A 27,563-nucleotide genomic window follows, 5' to 3' on the forward strand; every position below is an offset into this window, starting at 1 on the left:
GTCTTTGTGACGGTCCTTTGGGACAAGTGGTATTTGTGACAGTCCTGTTGAGGACATTTGTTTGGCCTTGGTGGCGGTCCTGTTTAGGACATTTGTTTGGCCTTGGTGGCGGTCATGTTTAGGACATTTGTTTGGCCTTGGTGGCGGTCTAGTTTAGGACATTTGTTTGGCCTTTGTGGCGACCCGTGTGGCATGTATAATGAGGGGATATGTGGTTGGTAGGACATTGTGTTGTTTTATGCGAGCCACGGGAAGGGTTCATGGCTAGGGATAGGACTCAGACGTGTTCAGAATTATTTGCTCGGGCGCGCTGTAGGGTGGTAACCCGAGAGACAAATATTGGACTTCCCTATATATTTTTGGCATGCGGGCTTAGGCCCGATGAGGAGCTAACATTATGGCATGCAGGCTTAGGGACTGATGAGGGGCCAATAAAACTCAAGCTTAAGGCCTATGAGTAATGGAAAGTCCAAAAGTCGAGAGCAAATAATGCTTGGAACGTGAGTCTATCGCCTAGAGGTGACCTTCGTAGATCGGTCGGAGGAGTGCAGGCCGTGGAGATGGTTGCACGGGAGCCCTTGGCTGATGGTTGTTCGAGATTGAGGACGAATCTATGTTGGTGAGGGAGAATTGTAACATCCGCGAACCAAAATCCCGGTTTAGGGGATGCATCCGTCGATGCACTATGTGCATCCGTCGATGCAACATGTGCATTCGTTGATGCATAGCTGGTTTTCTTGGACGAGTTTTAATTTAAGCGTTGCATTTTGGGTTAGGGAAAAACCCTTAACTCGAGCTTTTGCCTCATTAGTCATTTTTGGCCGCTATTGAGAGAAAAGAAAGGGAGAAAAAGTGTTTGTGGGTGTTCTTGAGGATTTTGGGAGTTTGAGGCTGTTCCTGTAAAGATTTGTAGCTGGGATCTTTGTAGGAGCTTCCTAGGAGCATTATTTTGCTTGTTTGAGGTTCAGAATCATCTTGGTAAAGGTAAGTGCAGGACCATGGCTTCTCTAAGCATGAGATTTCTCTGATCTGCTTGTTTATGTGTTTTATGGCTTGTTAGAACGTTGTTTAAGGCTTTGGGAAACTTTCTTGTGGCTAGGGATCGAGTTTGATGGTTGTAAGAACGGAGATCCAGCGAGAAGCTTCGGGGAAAACGATGTTCGGCACGTGTGTCGGTCGATGCATTTTGTGCGTTGGTCGATGCATTGCGAGGACGGTGCGTTTGACCAAGGCGCGTCAGTCGATGCCATGTGGAGGTGTCGGTCGACGCAATTAGGGATTTCATGCAATGTCGAGCATGCGTCGGTCAATACAGTGGGTTGGTCGATACAGGATAGTCTTGCATTGATCGATACAAGCTCATGTCGGTCGATGCATGTTTGGTGTCGGTCGATGCAGTCCCTGGTTTGTTTAGTGATTGTTGTTTGATGGTTAGAATGTCTCAATTGCTTGTGTGTATAGCCCAGTAGATGGGATGATTACCTCACTGAGTGTTTATCAAATACTCATGCATCTCAATTTGTGTTTGTGGTGGAGGTAAAGGCAAATTGTGATCGTGGAATCAAGGCAATGAAATGAAGAGGAGGATGTTCTAGGGACTCGATTGGTTGTTGTCTGGCATTGCTAGGTTGCTAGAGTTGGGTCATTAGAACATTGTTAGGTTGCTGGTTTTATGTTTCCTGCTGTTTGGTTATTGGATATTTGCTATACTTATATTGGTTAATTAATTATTGGATATTATTGGTTTAATGTTATGGTTTATGTTATCCACTATTGTGTGAATATGGTTAAGTGGCTAGTGGGTATGGGACCACTAGTTGTAAAATATTTTGATCAAACGTCAATTAAAACCCAATGTGTACTCCACCACGATCTAGTGGTATCGTTGTAACACTTCAGGATCGAATCCACATAGACCAAGCAATTGCACTATGAAATTATCAAGATCAAATATAGCTAAGTCAAAAGAAGTTTGTGTTTGAAAGTCACTAACAAAGCAGTAAATAAAAAAAGTTTTTTAAATCAAAAGAGATAACATTGGGTGCAGGGAATCATTAGGGATTATGATCACGAATTTAGATGATTAGATAGGGATGCATTAAACACAATTCTTGAACTCAAATCACGTTTGTAAAGTTATCCTACTTCCGCAGCGATAACTATCTAAGCAATGAATTTACTAAATCCTAAACTTCCGTTTGAATCCAGCAAATCAAGCAAGCATTAATAGGTTCAGGTTTGATTAGTTCACAAGGTGCCTCAACTTCAACTTCTGTTGGCTAAGGTCCACTTTGATCAACTATGTTCTTTTCCAGTAACTCAACAACACTTTTGGTGCCACGATGAATTAAACCTAAGATCTTAATCTTGGTGATCAATCTAGCTTAAGCATTAAGAACAACAATAGATGAAGAATAATAAGATCAATCCCAAATCTAACAAACCTAGCATCAATTAATCATAGAAACCCTTCTGAAACCCTAAACCCAATTAAGAAACTAGTCAGACATGGAAAAACAGAAACAGCAAATTAAAGATGAAGAAAGCATAATTGAATTGCAAAAGAATAGAAAATAGGGTTTAGAAATCTTCTCCAAAGTGTCAAGAAGGATTAGAGATCCTAAAAGTCGGTTTAAAACGAAAAAGGAAAACTTGACTCGGGTACGGGACTGGTCGATCCCAAATGCGGATCAGCCGATCCTAGATGCTTTATCTGTGTTTTCTTCATCTGCTTGCTATTTCGATCAGTCTTCACCAAATTGGCTTCAGATGCTTGTCTTCATTCCCAAAACACTCAGTTTCATCCAAAGTAACCTAGAACCTGTACAAAATCACAAAAGACTAAAAATACTCTAAAAGCACACGTTGACCGGATAAAAGACTCAAAACAAACCTAAAAACTATGGTTAAAACCTATAAAATACAGACGCATCGTATTTATTATTATTATTACTATTATTATTATTATTATTTATTATTTATTAAAAAAAAAGGTCGGGTTGTTTCAATTTGGCAACCATGTTTTTGCTTTTTAATTACTGTAATAGTATTCATGTTGCGGCTGAGTTATAATTTGTTCGACGGTTGATTTAATTGGGCTGATTTACATGTTTGTTTGGTGGCTGACTTGCCACATCGAACGCATCATCCATGTCAGCATTCCATGTCATCATTTTCTCCGGAAATACGAAACGTCTTTCCTTCCACATTGTTCTTGTGATAACTCAGCCCCAAAGCATTATAACTCAGCCATCATATGAATCGACGAGACCTTTTTTTTTCGCGTAAATACAATAACTCAGCCGTCAAGTCATATAAATGAGCCGTTTGCTTTCAGATTATTTCTTGTGATAACTCAGCCTCAAAGCATTATAACTCAGTCGTCATATGAATCAACGAGACCTTTCGTTTTTCCGTAAATGCTATAACTCAGCCGTCACATACGGAACTTGAAAACGAGGGCAGCTTAGACGGAAACGAACACGACAACGACGACGAAGAGAGTGAAAGAGGATATCGAGCAAGGATGGCAAGAGATGACGACGAGAAAGTAGAGAAAGACAGAGTATCGCCGGCGGAATTAGGGTTCGGCGACGAGAGAGAGAGTTATTTTTTCTCGAGTTGTGAACAGTAACCCTTTCAGTTTCCCTCTCTTTTGATATAAACAAGAAAAATAAATTGTCGATTCTGGAAAAAAACTGTCTAGTGACGTGGATTATGGAAAATGATGTGTATTTTAATTTGATGATGTGTATTTTTTATTTTTTTAATCAAAATCGAAAAAAAAATAAACCCAAAGGGTAAATTTTAATTACACCCAAAACACTAAACATATAAGTAATTTAAAAAAAAATATATCAGGATTAAACAAATTTTTGAAGTATATCTGAGTAATTCTTTCTTTTGTTTAACCCTAATAATATTGGACATATCAAATCAAACTGGTTCAATTAGAAATCTATAATATAAAACTGTTCTATAGTATATTTTTATAATGTAAATTTAATACTTTTAGTTATAACTTATATATATGTGACATATGTCCAGAGAAACTATTTTTCTGCATTTGCGGCTGCTATTGAATCCAAATTTTAGATATTGTTAACTCCAAAATTTTAATTTGTTTGATTTTGTAGAGACGATAGTAACATAACACGGATTTTTCAGACCATTTCACATTCAACTTGCTTAATTTTTCCCAACCATCTCTTTCAAACTGTTCTTGTCACGTTTGGGTGTATGGAAAATTCAACGAAACTGTCAATAAAATTTCATATTTTCTTCAAAGAGGATATACACGGTATTTGATGCTTAGCTTCTAGCTTCTAACCTTGAGAGAATGGAGCTGATCAACACTTTACTTTTACAAATTTTCTTGTTTTGCCTCATAACCTTAGATTCTGTTTCTGCACAAACGTGTTTCAATGGATACTTTAAGCCCAATAGTACTTTTGACATAAACCGTCGTCTAATTCTCTCTACTCTTGCTTCTAAGGTCACAGCTCACAACGGCTTCTACAGCACCTCCATCAGCCAAAATCCTAATCAACTCTTGATTATTGGCATGTGTATCCCTGGAACTAAACCAGAGACTTGTTCAGATTGCATCAAAGGTTCAACAGACGGCTTGTTACGAAGTTGTCCTAACCAAACAGTTGGTTATGTGTGGCCAGATTGTTGTATGGTACGTTATTCCAACATTTCCTTCTCTGGATCGCTCATTATGGAACCGTCTCAACCAGTGTCTGATCCCGCACCTATCGGTGTTGATTTGAAATTGTTTGATAGAATCTGGGAAGAGTTAATGTCTCGTACGATAACTGCAGCTTCGAGCACTCATAAATCATCATCATTTAAGCATATGTACTATGCAGCTGAGGTTGCTTCATTGACAACTTTCCAAACCATATACGCGATGGTACAATGTACACCAGACGTTTCTTCAGGGGATTGTGAGTTTTGTCTGAAGAAAACTGTTGTTGATTATAAGAAATGTTGTCGTGGTAACAAGGGTGGTGCTTTTGTAAGACCATTTTGCTTTATCCGGTGGGATTTGTATCCTTTTGCTGGAGCTTTTGAAAATGTTACATCGCCACCGCCTTCGTCACCATCTATTAAAGAAAGTATATCATCATATCACCTATGATTATTCAATCACTCTAGTATATATTAATTATATTATTCTGTGTAATCTTTTCAATTATGTTAAATGATTATATGTTGTACCCTTTCCACTCAATAATACAATACTATCCATTTACATGGTATTAGATCATGTTTTGTGTTTTGATCTAACGATCAAACTCATTTTATTAAAATTCATTTTTCGAAGTAAATTAAATTTGAAAAATAAAAGATTGATGAAGCTTTGGATTCAATTTAGAAACTTCAATAATAATCTGAATTTTCTGCATTTGTTGTGATTCAAATTTTAAAATAAACATGTATTACTTAATTAATAAAGCAACAACTATGTGTTCAGTGTCCTATATTGGTTAAATAATATCAAATTAAATCAAAATCTAAATATAAGATTATCTTAATAAACATCAAAATATAAAAATATATACATGTTTAATACGATTTTCTAATTGAACCGTTTAATTATACTCCCTCTGTTCCAATATATAAGATCTTTTAGTTTTTTTTGTTTGTTATTTTTTATAAGATGTTTTTAAGTTTCTATTTACTTTTTATATTCATTTAATACCTTTAATTATTTAAATTTTGTAGTATTTTTTTCAATTTGTTGATCTTTGTTAAATAATACAATATTTCTTGTTTTTAATCTTTGTGTTTTTTAGCCAAAAACTCTTATATTTTGGAACAAAGGGAGTACTTTGACATAATGAATTAAAATTTTTGAAAGTTTAAAATAATATTAGAGATAATTTGACACTTTATAGATAGGGCTGGGCATTCGGGTAACCCGTTCGGGTTCGGGTATTACCCATTCGGGTTCGGGTAAACGGGTTTAGAAAAATAGAACTCATTGGGTATTTTTAGATATATGGGTTCGGTTCGGTTTGGGTACTATCGGATTCGGGTCGGTTTGGGTTACAAATTTTAGAACCCGATTAGTACCCGAACTACCGGGTACCCGAAATAAATGTAATTAAATTTAAATAAATTTAGTTAAATTTTGACTTACATAACAAAATATTTTAGATATTTTGATTATTTTTGATATTTAGGTATAAAACTAAATAAAATATTCAAAATTATAATCATAATTTTGGGATAATTGCATTATATTAATGATAAATATTATAAATATGTTTATATGTTCGGATTTAATGGGTACCCAAACGGGTACCAAATATTACCTGACCCTAACCCGAACCCACGGATATTAGAAAATAGAACCCAATAGGGTTTTATAGGCAAACCCGTACCCAACCCGAACCTGCTTTTTTGGGTCGGGTTCTGGGTTGGGTATTCGGGTACGGTTTTTATGCCCAGGCCTATTTATAGAGAAGAGAACTGTGCGATTTAAGGTTGCTTTTCGCTATATTTGAAATCAATTTGAGGTTATTTTGTATGAACTGAAAACTAAGTAAACGTATGCTTAGGGTTCAAAAGTTTGTTTGTTTACCATTGATGCCAAACTTAATATTGTTTACTCTGCTAACGAGTCTAAGTCTTTTCCTCTGTTTTTTTTTTTTGGTTTTTGTCTTGTTTTGTATTTTCAAACGATACGTCGTTTCACAATCTGATTTTGCTTACTTTTCCTCAACCATCTCTTTCAAGTTCTTGATGAGATCCATTGAGAGTGTATGGGTCCATCATTCAGAGTAAAGTCTGTCTTTGGCGTCTTTTAGGATTTGGAAAATTCAATACACACGGTATTTCATTGAACATGAAAAATTCAATGGACTTGAAAATTCGAAATTTTGAAAGAAAAAAAGGCATTCTTAATTATTGATTTAACTTAATATAACTTCTTAACTTTTGAAAGCTTAATTTAACTTCTTGATTCTCTTTGCAAAAAAAAAAAAAAAAAAAAAAAACATTCTTGATTCTATCATCTGATCTTGAAAGAATGAAGCTCAAGACTCTATTTTTACCAATATTCTTGTTTTTCCTCATAAACTTAGACACCCTTTCTGCACAAACTTGCTTCAATGGATACTTTGAACCCAATAGTACTTTTGACCTAAACCGTCGTCGAGTTCTCTCAAATATTGCTTCTAATGTCACAACTCACAACGGCTTCTATAACACCTCCATCGGCCAGAATCCTAACCAACTCTTCATCATTGGCATGTGTATCCCTGGAACTGAGCCAGAGGCTTGTTCAAAATGTATCAAAGGCTCATCAGACGGCTTGTTACGAAGCTGTCCTAACCAAACAGTTGGTTATGTATGGCCAGATTGTTGTATGGTACGTTATTCCAACATTTCCTTCTCTGGATCAGGATCACTCATTATGGAACCCTCTAAATCGGTGTCCAATCCTGCACCTATCGATGTTGATTTGACACTATTTGATAGAGTCTGGGAAGAGTTAATGTCCCGTACGATAACAGCAGCTTCTTCGATCACTCATGAATCATCATCATTTGGGCATAAGTACTATGCATCTGACGTTGCTTCATTGACAACTTTCCAAACCATATACGCAATGGTGCAATGTACGCCAGACGTTTCTTCAGGGGATTGTGAGTATTGTCTGAAGAAAACTGTTGTTGATTACAAGAAATGTTGTCGCGGTAATAAGGGTGGTGCTTTTGTAAGACCATTTTGCTTTATCCGGTGGGATTTGTATCCTTTTGCTGGTGCTTTTGAAAATGTTACATTGTCACCGCCGGTTTTACCTCAGCCACCGGTAAGCGGTCGCACAAATACAACTGGAAAAGGTAATATCGCCTTTGTACTATAATAATTCTTAGTAAAGAATCTATTGAAAACTGAAACTAAGTCACATGTTTGCAATGATTGTTGATGGTTTCAGACAAAAAGAAAAATTCGACGGGGATTATTGTGGCAGTTACTATCTCTACGGTTGTAATCTTGGTACTGCTTCTTGTGGGATTTGCAGTTTGCAGGAGAAAAAAATCATACCAAACAGTTGAAGTTCAAGGTTGGTTACTCTTCCTTTTTTTTAGCTACAAATTGTGGAAGAAAATTTGATGATTTCACTTTCTTTATGCAGCTGGTGACCAGATCACCAGCACACACTCAATGCAATTCAGTTTTAAGACAATTCAAGATGCAACTGATAACTTTGTGGAAAGTAATATGATCGGACAAGGTGGATTTGGTAAAGTTTACAAGGTAATAAGTTTTTACTTTTTATTCAAAAAAATAAGTTTTTATTTTCTCTGGTTTGCAACTACTCTGTATGAAGTTGAACAAATACATTGTTAAAGTAAAGCGGATATGATGTTTGATTCATCTTAATTGTTTTAGGGAACACTTTTGGATGGAACTGAAGTAGCGGTAAAGAGACTGTCAAAAACATCAGGACAAGGCGCACAAGAGTTCAAGAACGAGGCTGTTCTTGTAACGAAGCTTCAGCATAGGAATCTGGTTAGGCTTCTTGGATTTTGTTTGGAAGGAGACGAAAAGATTCTCGTCTACGAGTTTGTACCAAACAAAAGCCTCGACTATTTCTTGTTCGGTATGATATGAGCTAAATTGATATTTGCAAGTTTCGAGTAGTCTTTCTGTAGCTAATGATTTCTATCTATGCAATTTATAGATCTTGAAAAGCAAGGAAAACTAGACTGGACAAGACGGTACAACATTATTGGAGGCATTGCTCGGGGAATTCTATATCTTCATCAAGATTCACGGCTTACAATCATACACCGTGATCTCAAAGCGAGTAACATTCTCTTAGATGCCGATATGAATCCCAAAATCGCAGATTTTGGTATGGCAAGGATATTTGGAGTTGATCAGAGTCAAGCCAGCACAAGAAGAATCGTTGGAACTTAGTAAAATCTCTATCAAAAAATAACTAGAAAAAAAAACTGTTGAATAATTCAAGTAGGCTAGCTAAAGAGTGTTTCTTTATTTTGCAGTGGTTACATGTCACCAGAGTATGCAATGCACGGTTATTTCTCCATGAAATCTGATGTCTATAGCTTTGGAATATTGATCCTGGAGATTATAAGTGGCAAAATGATCCGCAGCTTCTGCCACATTGATGATTCTGGTGGCAATTTGGTCACACATGTGAGTATAATCTTTTCAGCCACATGAGTGTATATAAATAAGCCAAAATATATTATTTGAATTTATCACTTGTTTTAGGCTTGGAGGCTTTGGAGAAACGGGTCACATTTAGAACTGGTGGATCCAGCCATAGGAGAAAGCTATAATTGTATTGAGGCTACTAGATGCATCCATATGGCACTTTTATGTGTTCAAGAAGATCCCGCTGATCGACCAACGTTGCCAGGAATAATCATGATGCTCACTAGTAACACAGCCACTTTACTTGTGCCTCGAGCACCCGGCTTTTGCCTCTCAAACAGGAGTGAACAAACCACAAGCATGTCTACTCCCGGTTCTATCAATGATGTATCCATCACAGATTTAGAGCCTCGTTAACCAATGGTTTTCAAAAATAATATGTACTGGAACTGTAATGAAAATATCAACATCTTCTCTTGCTTTATTAGTTCTCTATTTTATGACTAAATGAACTAAATGACTCTAACGAAACCAAATGACTCTATTAAAAGAAAGCAACTAATAGTGGAAATAAATTTTTTAACGAATATATATTCATTTTTGGGTTTTAACAATCTACATCTTCACTATGCTCATTAACTTCTTCTGAAACCTGCACAGATCTACGCAGTCTAAAGAGCAAATGTATAGATCTGTGGTTCCAAGCATCTTCAAGAAGATTGGGAACATGCAACGCAACTCACACACCATACAAAATGGACGAGATAGGCTATTACTGAGCACTACCTCATATGATATGTCGTAATAGTTTATGGTGCTTCTTGGCATGAGCCCTGAAAAGTCTCCCAGCACGCACTTCGTATGCAAACTAGCTTGGTGATCTTTACATGTGTAGAACCATGTTTTTGGGTTCGTTTCTTTCTCTCAAATGTCACACCAGTATTTGCCACTTGCCTTTTCGCCATAGCATAGTGAGAGAGGATGATCTTCTACTCTATGCTTTACCAGAAGTGGTAAAGTGGCGCAATCGAAGCCTAAGACAAATCCGCAACCATTTTCAAAGCACGTAAGAACTATAAATGCCCAACTGTTGCAACCATTGCATAGTTTTTTTTCCACAGGTGGAATGTAATGTAAAGGATGATGGGGATGGCTTGGATGGACAAAAGGCTCTGAAATTGAACCACACAGAACATCTAACTTCATATCTCCACACTGGTACATCCATACATGTAACCATTGGACATTCTGTTACAAGCTTCACACCAAAAGAATTTGGCCTTTCTTGTAAATAAAGTAAGACGTTCATTATGCAGCACATGCCATTTCTTTTTAGGAGATTCAGCGCAGGTTTGGTGAAGGGTGAAATCACAATCGATACAACCATAGAAGGCTTGCAGACAAATGGGATGGGTGCAAGCTCTGCACTGCTTGCTTTCCTCGCAGAGAAGACCATTAACGTGAAATCTTAGGTAATGCTCTTTGTGGCTGAAATGTTGTATTGTGTTGTCATCTATTACCATATATGGCTCTATATCTTCTGTCTCTTCAGGAACTCCTTCGAGTTCTTTCCCGTTTCACACGTCCTTTCTGGTAGCACATTTCGAATGAACGACATATTGAGGACACCTATGACAAGAGTACCCGCCCCAAGTCCAATCCACCTTCTGACGACAAACTCCACATACAGAGTTCACAACACCAAGAACAGAAGTGCGAGAAACACGGAGATCATGCCGATTGATGTTTATGAGGCGTATAAGGGAACGACAATCTTGGTGGACCATGAAACCACATTGAAAACATATGTAAGGGCTTCGATCTCCCTTCAGCCCGCAAGCATTACATGTAAAAGAGTCTAGTCTTGGGAGAAGAGTGAGTTGGTGAGCATGAACTTTCAAATCCATAATAGATTGCAGTGGTGGGTTAAAAACACATCTGATATCCAAGCTGAAGTTACAAGAAGAACAATGATAAAACAATCTATCATTAATCTATCTTGCGCAAAGACGACATTTACCATCCGAGTAGTCTGGTGGTTGACCTATGTGTAGCTTAAGAGGGTGTAAGTGGTGGTAAGTGTGGTTTACCTCTGAGGGGTGTTTTGCCTCCGACGGATTCCATACGCAATCCACAGGGAATGCTAGATCACATTCATGGCATTTGTAAGGAAACATCACAGTTGAACTTGGTCCGCTTCTTGAATAGGGTGAGCTTGTGGCGATGCGTGCCCGAAATATCAATAACCTCTGGTGGTGGGTACTTGGCACAGTATAGATCTACATCGAAGTCACAGATCTCACAACGATAGAATAGATTCACGATGCTCCTGTAACATACATTACATAAATGGTGTGGTTTACTTTGAAGCTTAAGAGTGTGAAGAGCGTGAGATGGATGTACAATATATTTAGAGGACTCGTCAACACATTTCCTGTGAACAAAGAAGTCGCAGCTTTGGCAGTATTAGCCACCACTGTTAAATCCAAAGCGTCCACAGCAATCACCTTTCCGCAGATCATTCAAAGGCATCATAATATGCTCGTGGATCAACGATAGTGACATTCCCTCAGATTCCATGTTCAAGAATGAAGAAGAAAAAGTTGAATCTAAGATTTGGAAAAGTTATAAAGTAATACTCCTTCCAAGTCTCTTTCTCCTCCAGTCAGGCAGCATAACTGATCTTTTTATCTTTATGATTAAAGCGATCTATCCGAAAAATATATCCCCTATATATTAATAGGGAAAATGTTTTTAGAAGTTTAGTTCACTTCGATGAACTTGTACCGTATCAGCCCAATATAGATGTACGCTTTCATTGCAATGTCTGCATTAACATTCATGTACTATAACTATACCATTAGTATCTTAGCAAAAAAAAAAACTATACCATTAGTAAGAATATGACATAGACTCGTATCATCTAAAGAAAAAACAATGAAAACAAATTTCTAAACCATATAGGAACTGATTGTCAAAAAAAAAAAAAAAAAACCATATAGGAACCAATCAATATAAGTTTTTTTTGGGGGGAAACTTGTTGATGTATTTGAGACAAACCCGAGCACCCTAACTAGATTTATCTGCTAAAGCTTTTGATTAAGAACAACCTCGTTTCATGAACACAATGTCGTCTTCTTCAATGATTTCAAAAATTTCTTCACCGTCATTTAAACTTATATTGCAGTCAAAAGGTAATCAAAATCTTCAGAACAAGATGAAGTGGTGTTCAAGATCAAATGCAAGGTGAAGTTAAAGATGTTAGTTACAGTCGTATTGGGACGGTCATCGTATGGTTATAAGTAAAGCTTTGAGCACAATAAAGAGACAATACATTATGGGTGACACTAACTTGCGTCTCTCTATCTACTTCCCCGCATCGGACTGTGTATGGTCGACAAACATGGAACGATCGTCGACAAAGACAAAGAGACAGTTAATGAGAAAGATGTTGCAAGGAAATAAAGTTCTATAAGATAGACAACTGTTGAAAAAACTACAAGAAAATAAAGCTAAGTGACAATTGATATATGCCCGTAACCAGTCTTAGTTCTGTTGTCATAATAAGCTTTATTATCCGACTTATCTGTACGGTTAACCAACTGTTAAAAGTGAAACCCAGTTCGAATTCACATCTGAAACTCTAAACATACGATTGAAAGTTGGAACACCTTTACTCTGGTTTCTTGGAGGCTTCTGGATTGTTGTCAGCATTTGAGTCATTGGTCTTCAAGGCTTCGTCTTTTGGTTTCTCAGTTTCACGAGGACTGGTCAAATTCTTCTCAGTATCCTCTTTCTCTGTGCCTTGGGCAGGTTTTTCTATGCCTATTGTCAGAGTTGAAACCTCATCCCTTGAGGCGTACCAAGAATAGCCACAGTCAACACACTCCAGCTAGATGCAAAACAGAAGCAGAATGTGATTATTAGGGTACAGTAAGAGAAGAAGATCATGGTATATGATGTCCCTGGCTTATAGGTTTAGCAAATTGTCTTTTATCCAAGGATATAGACTGCGTAATATGGAAAAGCATAAGAACCTGATAGCGGTCTCCATGCCCAGCTTGGATAATATCCCGCAGGCCCACTGTCAATTGATTGCATCTCGAGCATCTTGCATCAGTCATCTGTATCCGAAACAAACACATGATATTATAGTCATAGACAATTCCAAACTTAAATCCAGCAAACCAATTTGAAAACTAAATTTTCAGAAAAATAAAAGACCTGCATGCGATCCGCCTCATCAGGCTCCTTCTTTGTTGTTTCGTCAGCAGTTAGACCCTCCTGAATCGCAGAAAAACTCACTTTTTAGTCATTTTAAGATGTAAGATATACTCACTAATGCTTTCTTACTATGGAACAGAGTAACATCATTCAGAAGAGATCTGAAATTAAAACCTATGCCAGTGAAATTAAGAAAGGAAGCTGAAGACAAAAGGGGGAGATCAGATAATAATATGTGTGCATATATGTAACAGAAAAAGTCTGTAACCTTTAACTCCGTGGGTGACATGTTCAAAATCTTTGCAGGCTCTAACTCCCCATTGAGCAGTCGTCTAGCCAGCAGTGCGGTGTTCTGCAGACAAAACAAAATCAAATTTTACTATTAAATACGTAGAAGAAACGCAAAAGTGATGTTTAAGGCAGCAAATTGAGAACCTCCACAAAGACTCAAATATGAACATACATATTACTGTTCGGATGAGAAGTCCAGTAATCAACCAATCATTACATATTGATATTTTACCATGTCATATTAAACTCATTTATCAACTTTCACGAATAAGGAGCATACATGTACAAATATTCCAGTACGGTCAGTTGGGGGAGAAAAAGTAATGAAATGGCAATGCAGATTCTAACCTTGAGATTGAAAACCAGTGTCCTCATCTTTTGGTTGTATTTCTGATAATCCGATGCAAGAGAAGCATGTGAAGCATTCTCAAGAGCACACACTGGAGGAACAGCAGCATCTGGCCAGAGAAAATTCTCATCCTGCCAATCAGTTTAAACGAAAGAGTTATTCCAGCAATTACTGAATCCTTAATATGTAATTTGGTCAATTCTGGTAGGAAAGAATGTGAAAGGTGACTGTATGAAGAGGGAGAATATATAGGGTGATCAAAATGATTGAAACGTTTAGTTAATACCTTTCCATTTTCAGCCTTTGTATCTTTCTCATCATGTTCAAGATGGGATCCATTTGAACCCATCTTTGCATCGTCGCCAGCTGGTTTGTTCTGAGGAATATAACATACGTGTTGGACTGCCTCCAGAAGCTTCCCCAAACACTTGTCACGATGAGCATCACCTGTTAGTGAATCAAACTTTTCTAAGATAGCATAATGCTCTGATGATATACCCGCACCACTTCCAGGAGTTTCAGCCTTTAGAGAGGAGTCTTCCTCCCTTCTAACATCGACAGGACTTATATTGGCTTTCCGAAAAGATCTTTTCGCCTTCAACATATTCTCCTGGTCAAAAAGAATTTCCTCAGATTCAAGGTCTGGAAGATCACCCAATTGCGACATCGTCTTTTGGACAAGAAGGTCGATTTCATGTTGTTTTGAGTCTTCATAGTCTTTGTCAGTCAGCTTCCACAGCTTCTTTTCAACAGTATCATAGACCTTCCGTACAATAAATCCAGGGTTATTTTTGCGCTTCGGAAGTTGTTTATGGGCCGGGACAAAGTAAACAACACATCTGTGCATCACAGACTCTGCTGGCACTTCATCACGATGGAAACTGTAGAACAGCTCTCGTGTATCACTCGATTGCCAGTTTCCACCACCCTTTTTCTCTGCCTCTTCTGGGCGATAAAACCACTGTCCCAGAATCATCATGCTTCCATCTTTAGTTTGCGTAATATCCTGTCAAAAAACCGGAGCTTTATTTCCAAGTGGATGATACAACAAAAACTAAAAAACCGAATATAAATTTTAACACACCAGTACCTTGATAATTGCAACATATGGTTTTTGACTTTTGTCCTCAGGAACCAACAACACCGGATCCTCCTACACAAAAAGGGAGTGTAAGCGAGACTAGAAGCAAATGTCCCAAAGGTCCCGAGCATTAAATCAGCCAGAAAATATATGAACACTCATGACAAACGTGTATCCAATCCTAACCATTCAGGTGCAAGAAAAAACATGATGTGAAAGTAAAATCTCAAGAGTCTCTAGACTATGCAGTCAGAAAACACCAAAAACCGAGACACAGTGACACATCGATGAGTGCCCAACAAATGACAACAACCATAAGCGTACAAGGCCAGTTTTTAACAAAAGCATCTATTGCTGACACTCTACATCATCTGAGGTTCCCAGTAAACCAAAAGCGGCTAACACATTCTAATGTCATACAGACATCAAAATTCCTTAAAACCCTAGATTTCAATGTCCACAACAATGTAACAACAGCCAGCAAAACAGACCCAATTGGGGGAAAAAATCTCAACCAACCCTCAATTCCAAATCTACAAAATTGGATCAGAACATGTACAACAAAACCCACAAGCTCAATTTGAGCACATCAATCTAAAACCAATCAAAATCAGAAACCCTAGAGATAAAAACGCAACAAACTCACCACATCATATTTGTTGCCATCATACTCAAATTGCAAAAAATGAGTTCTTTTCCCTTTTCCTTTACCCGTAACCTTAACCGAATCACCAACAGGACTCGCATCATCAGGCTTCTCTTCTTCTTCTTCTTCTTCTTCTTGCTCTTCTTCTTCAGCCTCCGGAGGCGTTTCTTCCTCCTCTTCCTCCCTCATCATATCCTCGTCACCGTCATCCCCTTTCTTCCCCTTTCTCTTCCTCTTCCTCTCCGATTCCTTCTCTTCTATCTCTTCGTAGAGCTTCACCGTCTTACGCTTCTTCCGTTTCCCCAAAATCTCCTCAGAACTCGTCGAGTTCCTTCCCTTAGACCTAGTGATCGGTACATCGTCGTCTTCATCACTCGACACTTGAGCGAATCGCCGAGACAACACCATCGTTTTCTTCTTCGAGAAATCGGAAAAATAAAAAATTAGTAAATTTATACAAAAAATTAGATTTTTTTATTTAATGTTTATATTTTTTTTTTAATTTTATTACTTTCAGATTGAGGTAATGAGAAATACTGAAATAGCATGGTTCCTCTGTTGCCTATTTATAATGACTACTTGATAAATTAGTTTACTTAAGTTTGGACTTTAGAGGTTTTTTAATTTTTACTAATAGATTAGATAAATGAAATCCTAAAATTTGGAGATTTTTTCCAAGTTTTATGTAAAAACACATTTCTAATTTAACTTAATTTTCTTTAGTATACTTCAATTAGCTTATATTATCTTTGCACAATAAATATTAACTTTCTTATATAGAAATTAAGGATATATGGATAACTTTTCTAAAAATATTTTCTTACACATGTATAAAATTTAAATTTTATTTCTTTTATGAGATAAAATCATTAATAAAATTTATGTGGACAACTATGTAGGTGTGGTTACTAAGATTATAATTTTGTCTAAAGTATTTATTGAAAAAAAAAAAAAAATATATATATATATATATAACATGTTCCGAATGGCATCTGTTCTCTCTCAGGGCGATCCCGAGTGCGATTCTGGGTTTTTCAACATCCAATTTCTAATTTCTCCAATAAAGAATTTTTCCGACCAATTTGGTCCGTGTTTATGTGATCAAATACGGCGGTTTCTTTCTGCTTTCTCAACCGAATGGCAGTTCCTTGTCTCCGTGTCCTACGGAGAAAAACTACCATAAGAAACCGCCATGGCCTAACCTATTTAAAGCGAGGAAGATCATCTCTTTTCTACAATCATCCTCTACCACAAAGCCAGTTCAAGGAATTACCATAACAATAAGTGACAATCTGCGGAAATCGATGCAAGTTTTAGATTTGGGGCTTCACTACCCAATGTTTTGGAATACTACTTGGGAATGGGAAGGCCTTTTTCATTTTCCAAACGGAGGAAGCAATGAATCTAGTGCTTCGCCGTGGTCCTTGGGCGTTTAACGATTGGATGGTGACGGTTCATCGTTCGTACCCTAACATCTCTCAGGCAGAAATGAGAATCATCCTGTTCTAGGTCCAAATTATTGGGATCCCTTTGTTGTATCTTTCCAATGATATGGCTATGAGTGTTGGGAGTCAGTTGGGACATGTTACGACAGTTGATTTCAATAAAAATGCACCGGCTGCTGATAAGGTGCGTGTTAAAATTGATTGCGATATTGACTCTCCACTTCGTTTTTGCAGGAACTTTCAATTTGGGATTGATGAGAACACCATTATCAAGTTCCACTTTGAGAGACTAAGGAAGTTTTGCACCTAGTGTGGATCTCTAAAACACGATATCAAGGAATGTGCTATCAACTTTGATGATCCTCCTCTGGAGTCCAGTGATGATGACGATGATGAAGGCTACAATCCCCATGACCATAACATTAACACTCCTCCAGGGGAACCAAGTGATGTTGTTCATCAACCTCTGCAACTAGACGCTGCCATGCTTGATTGTTGTTTGGCCTCTAATTCAAAAGCACCATCTCACTCTCCATCAGGGATCGTTGAGCCTTCCAAGTTTCTTTAAGTATACAGAACTCACTGCAGAGAGACTACGATACCTTCACACCAAACTCGTGGGAATGGCACAGAACAATAGGAATGTTGTGTTGTCTGATACCACAACTAGCACAAGATCAAGTCAGATTTCCAAGAGGAAACCTATGGCATATGAAGAACTGTACCAACTAATGAAGCAGCAGAGGATTTCGCGGTCCTAAGTCGAATCCGCAAAAGAGAGAAGTCTGCAGAATCTGATGGCTCTTGCCCTATCACCAAGGGATTCGACAGTGGCGTGGGGGGCTCGGTACCCCCAAAACCAACATGAGAGTCGTCTTCTGGAACTGTCAGGGCATTGGTGTGCCGCTGACTCATTCTCGTTTAGTTCGTTTATGTAGTATAACTAAGTGTGATGTGTTGTTTTTAATAGAAACTCTAAATAGGTGTGATGTTGTTCGTGATTTAGCGTGTGTTTTAGGATTTCCTAATGTAATAACACAACCTCCGATAGGGAGAAGTGGGGATTTAGCTTTGATGTGGAAGAACACCGTTTCGGTGTCCCATAACTATCAAGATGAACGCCTCATTGATGTACTTATTAATTATGAAGATGTTTCTTTCTACTTATCCTGTGTTTATGGTGATCCAAATCAAAGCCTAAGACATATATTTTGGGAACATCTTCAACGAATCTCAACTACTCGTCATGATGCGTGGATGTTAATAGGTGAATTCAATGAAATCTTATCTAATAGTGAAAAAATAGGGGGACCAGAAATATGTGAAGGAAGTTTGAGAGACTTTAGAAATATTGTTTCCACTTGTGACTAACACGATCTTAGATCAAGAGGGGATAGATTCTCTTGGGTTGAACAACGATATGATCATACGATAAAGTGCTGTTTGGATCGGGTGATGATTAATACTGAATGGTCTGCTTCTTTTCCTAACTCTGAAGCAGAGTTTTTGGATTTTGCGGGTTCCGACCACAAACCAGTTTTAGTAAGAGTGGCTCGTACGTATGTTAACCATATAGCATATAGGATCTATACGGCTATTAAGGTTGGGCGGCACCGCTGTATATGAGCCTATGAGAATGAGAGCATGAGGAATTAGGGTTAGGCAGGATTGTTTGATTGAGTTTCCTTCTAGTCTCGATTATCGAATTTTTTGTTGCCTTTCTTTATGTCTATGGTCAATATATTATCAAACGCAAACCTGGAAACCCTAACTCAAACCATTCAATCTCCGGAGGTCACTTCTCCACCTTCCGCCTTGTCAAGAAACCAATCGGAGGTAAATTCCACCACCACCGTCTCTTATTGTTTTTCATTTTTCTATTTGTGATTCAAACCAAATTTAATCATTGATTACTGATGACTTTAGTCTTAATCGAGTTTTATATATTGATTTTTGGGTACTGAAACATGTTAGAATTAGATGTTGGATTTCTGGGTACTGGATTCTGACATTCTGTAATCTGTATGGTCTTGTCTCATATTAGAATTAGATGTTGTAGTCTAAGTGTCTAACTTGTTTGATTCTCGATTTTTCCTCATTTTGTTTTCAAAACTCAAAAATCAAAAATACTCAAATACTCAAATGTGGAGACTTTGATTCATTAGTTTGTGACTTTGTGACACAAAATCTTTCTGTCTTGTGACTGTGTTTTCTTTTAAACTTTGCTTTGCTGTTCTAGACTTCTAGTTCTACAGATTAATGTCTCTGATTTTCATTTTGTCTTATAACTTGTACTATTCTAGTTCTAACTTAACGTTTTGTGCCTTGTAATGTTTTATTTAAAACTTCTACTGTTCTAGTTCCACATATTAATGTCAGTGATTTTCATGTTGATGCAGATGGCTTCTTGTGATAATCAAGCAAACAATGATGATCCGATGATAGATGCAACAAATGATGATGATGATGTTCAAACGCCTATCTCTAGAAAGACAAGAAAGGGGAAAGATAAAGAAATTGAGGGTGAAGGAGAAGGAGGTAGTGGTTCTAAGTTAATAAAGAAGACAAGATCTTGGGTTTGGGAACACTTCACCAGACAGGCAGCAAATCCGGACAAGTGCAACTGCAATCACTGTAAGAAAGAAATGGCTTGTCCAACCAAGTCTGGAACCTGCACTCTGAAGAATCATATTAGAAAAACCTGCAAAGCATACAAGGTATGGGAGAGTGCTAATCAAGACAAAACTCAAACTGTGTTTACTCATGATAGTGTTGGTGGCAGTTTAATTGTTAGTAAGGTTTGTGAATCAATCTTTAGAGAGGCTGTTAATGAGATGTTGGTTATAGGGGAATTACCATTGTCTTTTGTAGAGAGTTTAGCTTTTCGACATTTTTGCTCTAAGGTTCATTTGTATAAGCCTCATTCTCGGAGAACAGCCACAAGCGACATATATGAGATGTATGTCACAAAGAAAGTAGCTATGAAGAAGATTTTAGACAGAACAAGCAGAGATTGTCACTGACGACAGATATTTGGGTTGCTCCGACTACTGGATCAAGCTACATGGTAATAACAACCCATTTTGTTGATGTTATGTGGAGGTTAAGGAAGATGATCATAGGATTCAAGAGTGTTGATGATCATAAAGGTAAAACGATTGCTAAGGTTCTGCTTGAGTGTTTGGTTGAGTGGGATATAAAGAGAGTTTTTTGCATCACTGTGGACAATGCTACAGCTAATAGTTCAGCGATGAGGAAATTCAAGGAAGCAATGAAGCAGATTGGAGATGATTCAATGGTCTTGAAAGGTGAATATTTGCATTTGAGATGTGCTACTCATATTCTGAATTTGATTGTGAAGGAGGGTCTGCAAGAGATAGATAGCAGTGTGTCTGCAATTCGGAATGGTATTCAATATGTGAGGTCTTCAACAAACAGACTCAAGTCGTTTGACTTCCGAGTTGACACAGGAAAGATCAAAAGAGGAAGCCTCCCTTTAGATGTGAAGACAAGATGGAATTCAACTTACCTCATGTTAGAACAAGCTCTAAAGTTCAGACTGGCATTTGAGAAGATGGAGGCTGAAGATAAACCCTACAATGATTATTTTTAGGAAAAGGTGGATGGAAAGAAAAGGATTGGACCACCAATTAGAGATCATTAGGATGAAGTTGAGAGGTTGGTTTAGATTCTTATCATTTTTTACAAGCCTACATTGGTTCTTTCAGCTTCAACTAGTGTTGCCTCTCATAAAATCTACAATGAGATAGTCACCATTACTAAAACCATTACGGCGTTAAGTGTTAGTTCTGGAGTTGAGGAAGAACTGCAGACGAAAGCTTCAGCTATGTTAGATAAGTTAGGGAAGTATTGGGATCCATTTGGGGATAAGATGGAAATGAACAAACTGTTGATAGTGGCTAATGTTTTTGATCCTAGAAAGAAGATGAGTTATTTGAAGCTCTGTTTTGATACACTCTACGGCGAAAAGACTGCAGAGGCTACTCATCTTTATGATTCAGTCAACATGATCTTGAAGGATCGCTATGATGAGTATAGCAGTTCCGTGATTAGAACTACTAGTGGATCATCTTCTCAATCACAACAAGGACTAGGAGCATATCAGTCTTAAGAGCAAGTTGGAAGTGGATTCACTGAGAGAACAGTTCTTGGTAATCGTGTTGGCTATGAAACAATGGACAGTGTATAGAATGAGATTGTTATGAAAACAGGAATTCACAATTCAGCTAATGAGTTGGAGATTTACTTGAAAGAAAATGTGGAGAAACCAAATCTTATAAGTGGCGTAGAGTATGATTTGCTATCATGGTGGAAAGTCAATAATGAAAAGTTTCTGGTTCTATCTCTAATAGCTAAGGATATACTTGCTATGCAAGTGTCATCGGTAGCTTAAGAATCTGCCTTCAGCACAAGTGGAAGAGTTTTAGATTCATGCAGAAGTTGTTTGACAGATTACACGATTGAATTAATATCAATGAAAGAGGAGTCTCAACCATTCAACAGATGCTTTCTGAATTAGAGTTGCAAGATGAGCTTATGAGAGGTAATTATTGATTCTTATAACCCAAGACAATGGCCACCTCTTCCTCCATTGACTGCTCATGGAGTTAAAATCGATTTGCCTTGATCTCACAAGTCTCAGTTTGCTTCCTAGCATGCGGTTCATAGCTCTCAAGCTTTTACTATCGATTGTTTCTATCTACTTATGTCTCTTTGTTGTTCCCTTTATGTTGTATCCTGAAAACACTTCCTACTTTGTATGTTACTTTCTATCTTAATGGAATGATAACATTTGTTTGAAAAAAAAAAAAAAAAAAAAAAAAGAAAAAAAAAGGATATTTATTAAGTGAAACTTCATGCTCATTCAGTTTTGGATTTATTTTGATCATATTTGTATTATGACTTTGAATCATTCTCTATACATTTTAGTCCATGTGGGACTTTAACACACACTTTTTTATATTAACTGAGTAATATGTATCATTATTTAAAAATAAAAAATAATAGCAATATATTCATAAATCTTTAAAAAAAATTATTAAATTAATGTATTATACGATGATCCACAACCAAAAAATCAAACAAAGATAATAGGAGAATCATAATTTTAAATATTGACAAAATATTCTACATATACACTATTAATTGTGGAACACTATATATATATATATATATATATATATATTTATAATTTTATAATTAATGTTAATATCTTCTAATTATTATTGGTTATATGGATAGTAGAAAGAAATAATCGTAAAATTGTTTGGATATAGATATAAGTAATAACATAGATTGTAATTATTTTGAAAATAATGATTTATTTCAAAATATACTTCAAAAATAGTAGTATGGATTTATGTTTTTATCATGTGTGGATCAAGAAAGGTTTAAATATTCATGTGGTATATTTGTATATTACTTACCAGTCATCACTCAATACATAGAAAAAATGTAATTATAGTAAATCTATTTCCTTAGGACATTCATGGATAATAATAATGATTCATTGTGGTAAATTCAGATATGACAATGGTAACTTATGTAGGTCACTTCTTCAAATTCGAGATAAAAAAATTGAAGGTTTGTACTTATATTACACCAATTTCTATTAGGACCATAACATAGTTTAATGATATGTGTTAATTTTTTTTTTGTGATATATATATTTGATTTGCATAATGCATGTTGTCAGTAATAACTAATAAATTATGCTTATAGTGAGATATAAGGCAAAAACTTCAAAAATCTTATGGAATAAGTTCCAAGGAGAGTCATGAAGGCGACTTCAGAAACGATTCATAACTGTGACAAAAAATAAATAAAAAAGAATGCAATTTTACGAGTGATTACTCCAAAAACTTCAAATTTTCTTAATCGAAATTTTGGTTCAATTGTCATGATTTCTCTATACCAATTCAAAGAAGATTTGAACTGAGTTGAATCATCTTCCATATTTTTGATAAAATCAACAAGACTATGCAATTGAATTCTCATATTGGCAAAAGATCTTATAACAACTAACAATCTAACTAAGATTTTGATTATTTTTTGTTCTTGTTTTATATGTTTTTGTAGTCGCATATATTAGACTATGAGTAACTTCATTTTCTCTTATCTTGCAATTTCAACCTGCCATTTGTTTTGCCTCTCTCAGGTGAGTTTTAAAATTTTGGTTTTGATTGATATAGTTGATTTTAGAAATGTTATTAGCAGAGTTTTATTACCTCACTAATGTAATTTGGATATTTCATAAAGGAATTCCAAACGATTCATGTTATTTGCAAGATCATCATCTTTTGAACGATAAAGATCATCATGACAAAAAAAACATATTTATAAAAATATCAAGATCAAAAATTCAAGCAAAATATAGTACATTTATGATTTATCGCCAAAAATATTGGTAATTCTCGCATGAACTTGTAACTCATTTGGTTTGAGGTTTGTAGCTCCACCGAATGAGTTCAAGTCGTCGCAGAAAAAAAAAATATTGATAGTTTTCACACGAATTTATGAATTAATTATAACTTTTTTTTTAGGAACGAATTAATTATAACCATAAATAAAATTTTCATGAATTTGTATGCTAATTAATAGACCATAAATATCGGCACATAAATATTACAAAATAGATATGTAGGTAATAGGTTATTTCTATTAGTTGAATTAAAAAATGGTCGCTCACTTGAATCAGTAAAATTCTGATCCTAAAATTTGTTGCATCAATATGAATTCTACTGTTAAACATATATATTTTTTTTAATAATTCATTAACAAGTAGATCTTGTTCGAGAAAAGTAATTATTTTTTTTGTCTTGTTTTTTTTTTTTTTGCTAAACATGTAAATATCATTAGTAATGAATAAAGGTTTTACAAAAGGTAATACCTACACAACAGCAGCTTAGGCAAAAAAATAAAACAAAGCTGCTATAGAGTTACAAAGATTTGGGTTGTTAACGGATCCAAAGAAGCATTAGGTTTCGCCAATGTTTCCTTAGTCTTCTTGCTGTGATGATGTTGCGTACCTCCATGTCGAGTATCTTGAAGATGATGGACGGGGCGAGCCTGCAAGAGTTATGGAGAAGGTTGTTCCTTTGCCTCCAAATGTTATAGATAGATGCATGTGCGACCACTTTGCGTAACAGAGCCGGGGCGGAGTTTGAAGATTGTCTGGTCTAGGAGAGGAGTTCGTTCCATGAACAGAATAGCCGTTGACGGGGGCACAGTCTGCTGAAGATCATCCTCCAAAGTTGGGCTGAGAACTCACACACGAGCATTAAGTGATCCCTTGACTCCGTCTTGATCGTACATAGACAACACTCAGACGATCTCAGTTGTCCCCATGTTGCGAGGCGTTGACGGGTGGGTAGTCTGTCAAGTGTAGCAATCCACATTTGGAAAGCAAACCGAGGTATTGCACCCTTAAACAACACAGAGGGGACCCAGTCCTTCGGCGATACCTTAGGCCTGAGTGCTTCCCAAGTCATTGGTGAAGAAAAACCCTGACAAACCACATCATTAACAGACCAAACAAAAAAGTCATCTGGAGAATCAAGGGACGGGGCAGGGAGGGAGGATATATGATCATGAATAGCAGTAGCCGCTGCTGATCTAGATAAGGGGATTATCCAGTCACCATCTTTGTATCCGTCTGCAACTCGTGCATCTAGCGGGATTCGCAAGTGTCGAGGGCCAAAATTACCAAGTTTCTTCAACAAGGGACCAAGGGAAGTCCAACTGTCAAACCAATAGGAAGCTTTTAAGCCGTTACCTACTTGTGCTTTGATGAAATGTTCCGCGAGAGGCCTTAATCCTAGCAGCGTCTTCCAGGAATAAGTGTCAGAAGCTTTAATGGAGATTTCCCAGAAGGAGCTATTCTTTATATGGTGGTGATGGTGCCAAGCTGCCCAGATCGATCCATTATTCTCAAACAACCTCCAGATGAGCCTGAGCAGAAGGGTCTTATTCCAATCTGTGAGGCTCCTAAAACCAAGACCGCCTTCATCCTTAGGCAAGCATAATGATACCCAAGCCACCTTCGCAACTTTGCCTTCATCAATATTTCCGGACTAAAGGAAATTCTGGCAAAGGCGCTCTATTCTCTTGATGCAAACTTTTGGGAGGATAAAAGTGGACATCCAGAAATTTACGGAACCAAATATGACAGAGGAGATCAACTGGACCCGACCCGCAAAGGACAGGGCTTTGATGGACCAGGATTGGAATCTTCTAGTGATCTTGTCAAGCAGAGGCTCGTATTCCGCTATGCGAAGCTTTCTACACATTAGAGGGAGTCCAAGGTATCTGATTGGTAAGGAGCCTAGCGGGAAGCCATAGGAGTTAGCAACATATGCTTCTATTTGGTCTTGTCCCGCAAGAAATAACTGACTTTTATCCTTATTGACTCTCAACCCCGACCAAGAAGCAAAGTCGTCTAAAGTTTCACAAATGCCATGTTGGGAGGAGCAACCACCATCGAAGAAGATCATAATGTCATCGGCGAACATGAGATGGGAGATGGTAAGATCAATAGCTTTGGGATGATAGTGAACATAAACACTGTCAAATCTAGATTGAAGTAACTTTGAGAAGACCTCCATTGCAAGAAAGAACAGGTATGGTGAAAGAGGGTCTCCCTGTCTTAAACCTTGGGAGCTCTTAAAGAAACCTCCGCTGCAGCCATTTACTTTTTGGGGATAGCGAGGGCGCGCAAGGCAGCTATTACAAAATCCCAACGTACAGTGTCAAATGCTTTGCGCAGGTCGACCTTGAGCATTCCCCTGGGAGATATGTTTCTCCAGTTGTATCCGTGGACCATCTCCGTTGCTAGAAGGAAATTTTCAGCAAGTGACCTACCTTGAAGGAAAGCAGACTGCTCCGGAGATATGACAAGGGTAAGCAGCTTTTGAAGTCTTCCCGTAAGTAACTTTGCTATGACCTTATATAGTGTGTTTAGACAAGAGATAGGTCTAAAGTCAGCGGTTGTTGAGGCATTCAAGGTCTTCGGGATGAGGACAATAGTAGTCGCATTCCATTGCTTTAACAGTCTTCCTGAGCTAAGGAACTCTTCAATGGCTTCAGTGACTTCAGCACCAATGACGCTCCACGAGGCTTTGAAAAACTCAGCAGAGTAGCCATCAGGTCCGCACGATTTATTCCTTGGCAGGGAGAAAAATGCTTCCTTGACTTCCTTCTTTGTGAAAAGACGTTCTAAATCTTTGATTTGGAGAGGAGAGCAGCGATACGACAACAACAGGTTCATGTCATCCTGTTCGAGTAGGCAAGGACCTACCTCAGCTCCAAGCAGTTGCTCATAGTACTTCACACAATGGTCAGTGATCCCTTTTTGCGTTTCAATCTTCACTCCTTGACCGTCGTACAGAGTATGAATCGTGTTTATAACTTTCCTGGATTATGCCATTCTGTGAAAATAGGCTGAGTTTCCATCACCTTCTGTGAACCATAGCACTCTAGATTTTTGTAGGAGAAAGCTCTCCTCAGCAGTGGAAAGAAGGCTCCACTTACGCTGTGCTTCCAATTCTAGTTCTGCGTTTGTAATGGAGGGATCGGCTAGAGTGAGGTTTTGGTAGCTCAAAAGCAGTTCATGAGCCTCCTTAGTGCGCTTCTCTATTCCGGAATAGTTAAGTCTACTAAACTCCTTGATCGGCTTTTTGAGGGCTTTCAGCTTCTTGGAAACTCTGTACATGGCAGAGCCAACAACATTAAGCGAATACAACCTATCACTAACCAAATTTAGGAAATCTGGGTTCTGGACGAGGATGTTGAAGAACTTAAAGGGTCTTTTCTCCTTTTCCAGTACCACTGCGCAAGAGGCATGATCAGAAAAATCAGGTTCACCAAAAATCCCCAATGAGGATGGAAACTCTATACACCAACTTTCGTTGACCAGAATACGGTCCAACTTCTTTGCCACTGGCCTAGTTTTGCTTTTATTCCACCAGGTAAACTTATTCCCTTTGTACACCAGGTCCGACAACTCTGCAGAAAGCAAATAGGTTCGGAGGTTTCTTGTTCTGCGATCAACATTTAGAGATGTCAGCTGGGAGTGCTCCTGAGGATGAAGCGTTTGGTTAAAGTCTCCGAGTACAAGCCAAGGTCGATCACCAACAACCTGAGAATCACCCAAATCAACAATCTCAGTCCATAGCTCGTTCCGTTTGTCCTCTTCATTCGCCGCGTAGACAATCGAGACGACAATCCATCTACATGAACCCGGTAGAAGAACCTCGCACGTAATCATTTGCAAGGATTTGGCAACAATCACAACCTGGACCGCAGGATCCCAGACAACCCAAATCTTCCCTAACTCAGAGAAGGCATAATTAGAATCCAGAGACC

General features: G+C 37.5%; 4 protein-coding genes, 1 long non-coding RNA gene and 1 pseudogene across 5 annotated transcripts; 4 read left to right on the forward strand and 2 right to left on the reverse strand.

The window, feature by feature from the left end:
- Nucleotides 1-4,276: 4,276 nt before the first annotated feature.
- LOC104707447 (putative cysteine-rich receptor-like protein kinase At4g11521) lies at nucleotides 4,277-5,264 on the forward strand. The gene has a single exon (XM_019228534.2). It carries the CDS (start codon nucleotides 4,340-4,342, stop codon nucleotides 5,144-5,146), a length of 807 nt encoding a protein of 268 aa, XP_019084079.1. The 5' UTR covers nucleotides 4,277-4,339; the 3' UTR covers nucleotides 5,147-5,264.
- Nucleotides 5,265-6,879: 1,615 nt separating this feature from the next.
- On the forward strand, nucleotides 6,880-9,628 carry LOC104707448 (cysteine-rich receptor-like protein kinase 34). Its single transcript, XM_010423800.2, has 7 exons — nucleotides 6,880-7,859; nucleotides 7,955-8,083; nucleotides 8,156-8,277; nucleotides 8,413-8,623; nucleotides 8,705-8,942; nucleotides 9,030-9,183; nucleotides 9,262-9,628. Exons 1-7 carry the CDS (start codon nucleotides 7,043-7,045, stop codon nucleotides 9,559-9,561), a joined length of 1,971 nt encoding a protein of 656 aa, XP_010422102.1. The 5' UTR covers nucleotides 6,880-7,042; the 3' UTR covers nucleotides 9,562-9,628.
- A 131-nt stretch (nucleotides 9,629-9,759) lies between these two features.
- On the reverse strand, nucleotides 9,760-10,877 carry LOC147940256 (uncharacterized; annotated as a pseudogene).
- Nucleotides 10,878-12,595: 1,718 nt separating this feature from the next.
- Nucleotides 12,596-16,305, reverse strand: LOC104707449 (ASI1-immunoprecipitated protein 3). The gene is made up of 8 exons (XM_010423801.3): nucleotides 15,736-16,305; nucleotides 15,099-15,161; nucleotides 14,295-15,014; nucleotides 14,008-14,139; nucleotides 13,637-13,720; nucleotides 13,369-13,428; nucleotides 13,182-13,268; nucleotides 12,596-13,036 (listed from the first exon to the last, which is right to left on the reverse strand). Exons 1-8 carry the CDS (start codon nucleotides 16,141-16,143, stop codon nucleotides 12,818-12,820), a joined length of 1,773 nt encoding a protein of 590 aa, XP_010422103.1. The 5' UTR covers nucleotides 16,144-16,305; the 3' UTR covers nucleotides 12,596-12,817.
- Nucleotides 16,306-16,729: 424 nt separating this feature from the next.
- On the forward strand, nucleotides 16,730-18,345 carry LOC147940257 (uncharacterized). Its single transcript, XR_015563388.1, has 2 exons — nucleotides 16,730-17,244; nucleotides 17,415-18,345. It is a non-coding gene; the product is annotated as an uncharacterized LOC147940257 (long non-coding RNA).
- A 129-nt stretch (nucleotides 18,346-18,474) lies between these two features.
- On the forward strand, nucleotides 18,475-21,695 carry LOC147940258 (uncharacterized). The gene is made up of 2 exons (XM_087463218.1): nucleotides 18,475-19,016; nucleotides 19,580-21,695. Exons 1-2 carry the CDS (start codon nucleotides 18,906-18,908, stop codon nucleotides 20,201-20,203), a joined length of 735 nt encoding a protein of 244 aa, XP_087319344.1. The 5' UTR covers nucleotides 18,475-18,905; the 3' UTR covers nucleotides 20,204-21,695.
- The last annotated feature ends 5,868 nt before the right edge of the window (nucleotides 21,696-27,563 follow it).

Source organism: Camelina sativa, chromosome 8 (assembly GCF_030686135.1).
Source record: "Camelina sativa cultivar CO46 ecotype springtype chromosome 8, ASM3068613v1".
NCBI classification, from domain to species: domain Eukaryota; kingdom Viridiplantae; phylum Streptophyta; class Magnoliopsida; order Brassicales; family Brassicaceae; genus Camelina; species Camelina sativa.

Bases quoted from the DNA above. Each gene is read 5' to 3' on its own strand.
- LOC104707447 (XM_019228534.2), top strand. From the start codon at position 4,340: ATGGAGCTGATCAACACTTTACTTTTACAAATTTTCTTGTTTTGCCTC.
- LOC104707448 (XM_010423800.2), top strand. From the start codon at position 7,043: ATGAAGCTCAAGACTCTATTTTTACCAATATTCTTGTTTTTCCTCATA. The intron at 8,084-8,155 runs GTTGGTTACTCT...TTCTTTATGCAG, and splicing joins CCAAACAGTTGAAGTTCAAG to CTGGTGACCAGATCACCAGC. The intron at 8,278-8,412 runs GTAATAAGTTTT...TAATTGTTTTAG, and splicing joins GATTTGGTAAAGTTTACAAG to GGAACACTTTTGGATGGAAC.
- LOC104707449 (XM_010423801.3), bottom strand. From the start codon at position 16,143: ATGGTGTTGTCTCGGCGATTCGCTCAAGTGTCGAGTGATGAAGACGAC. The intron at 13,721-14,007 runs GTTAGAATCTGC...TTTTGTCTGCAG, and splicing joins CACTGGTTTTCAATCTCAAG to AACACCGCACTGCTGGCTAG. The intron at 13,269-13,368 runs GTCTTTTATTTT...TTTCGGATACAG, and splicing joins ATGAGGCGGATCGCATGCAG to ATGACTGATGCAAGATGCTC.
- LOC147940258 (XM_087463218.1), top strand. From the start codon at position 18,906: ATGTCTATGGTCAATATATTATCAAACGCAAACCTGGAAACCCTAACT. The intron at 19,017-19,579 runs GTAAATTCCACC...ATGTTGATGCAG, and splicing joins TGTCAAGAAACCAATCGGAG to ATGGCTTCTTGTGATAATCA.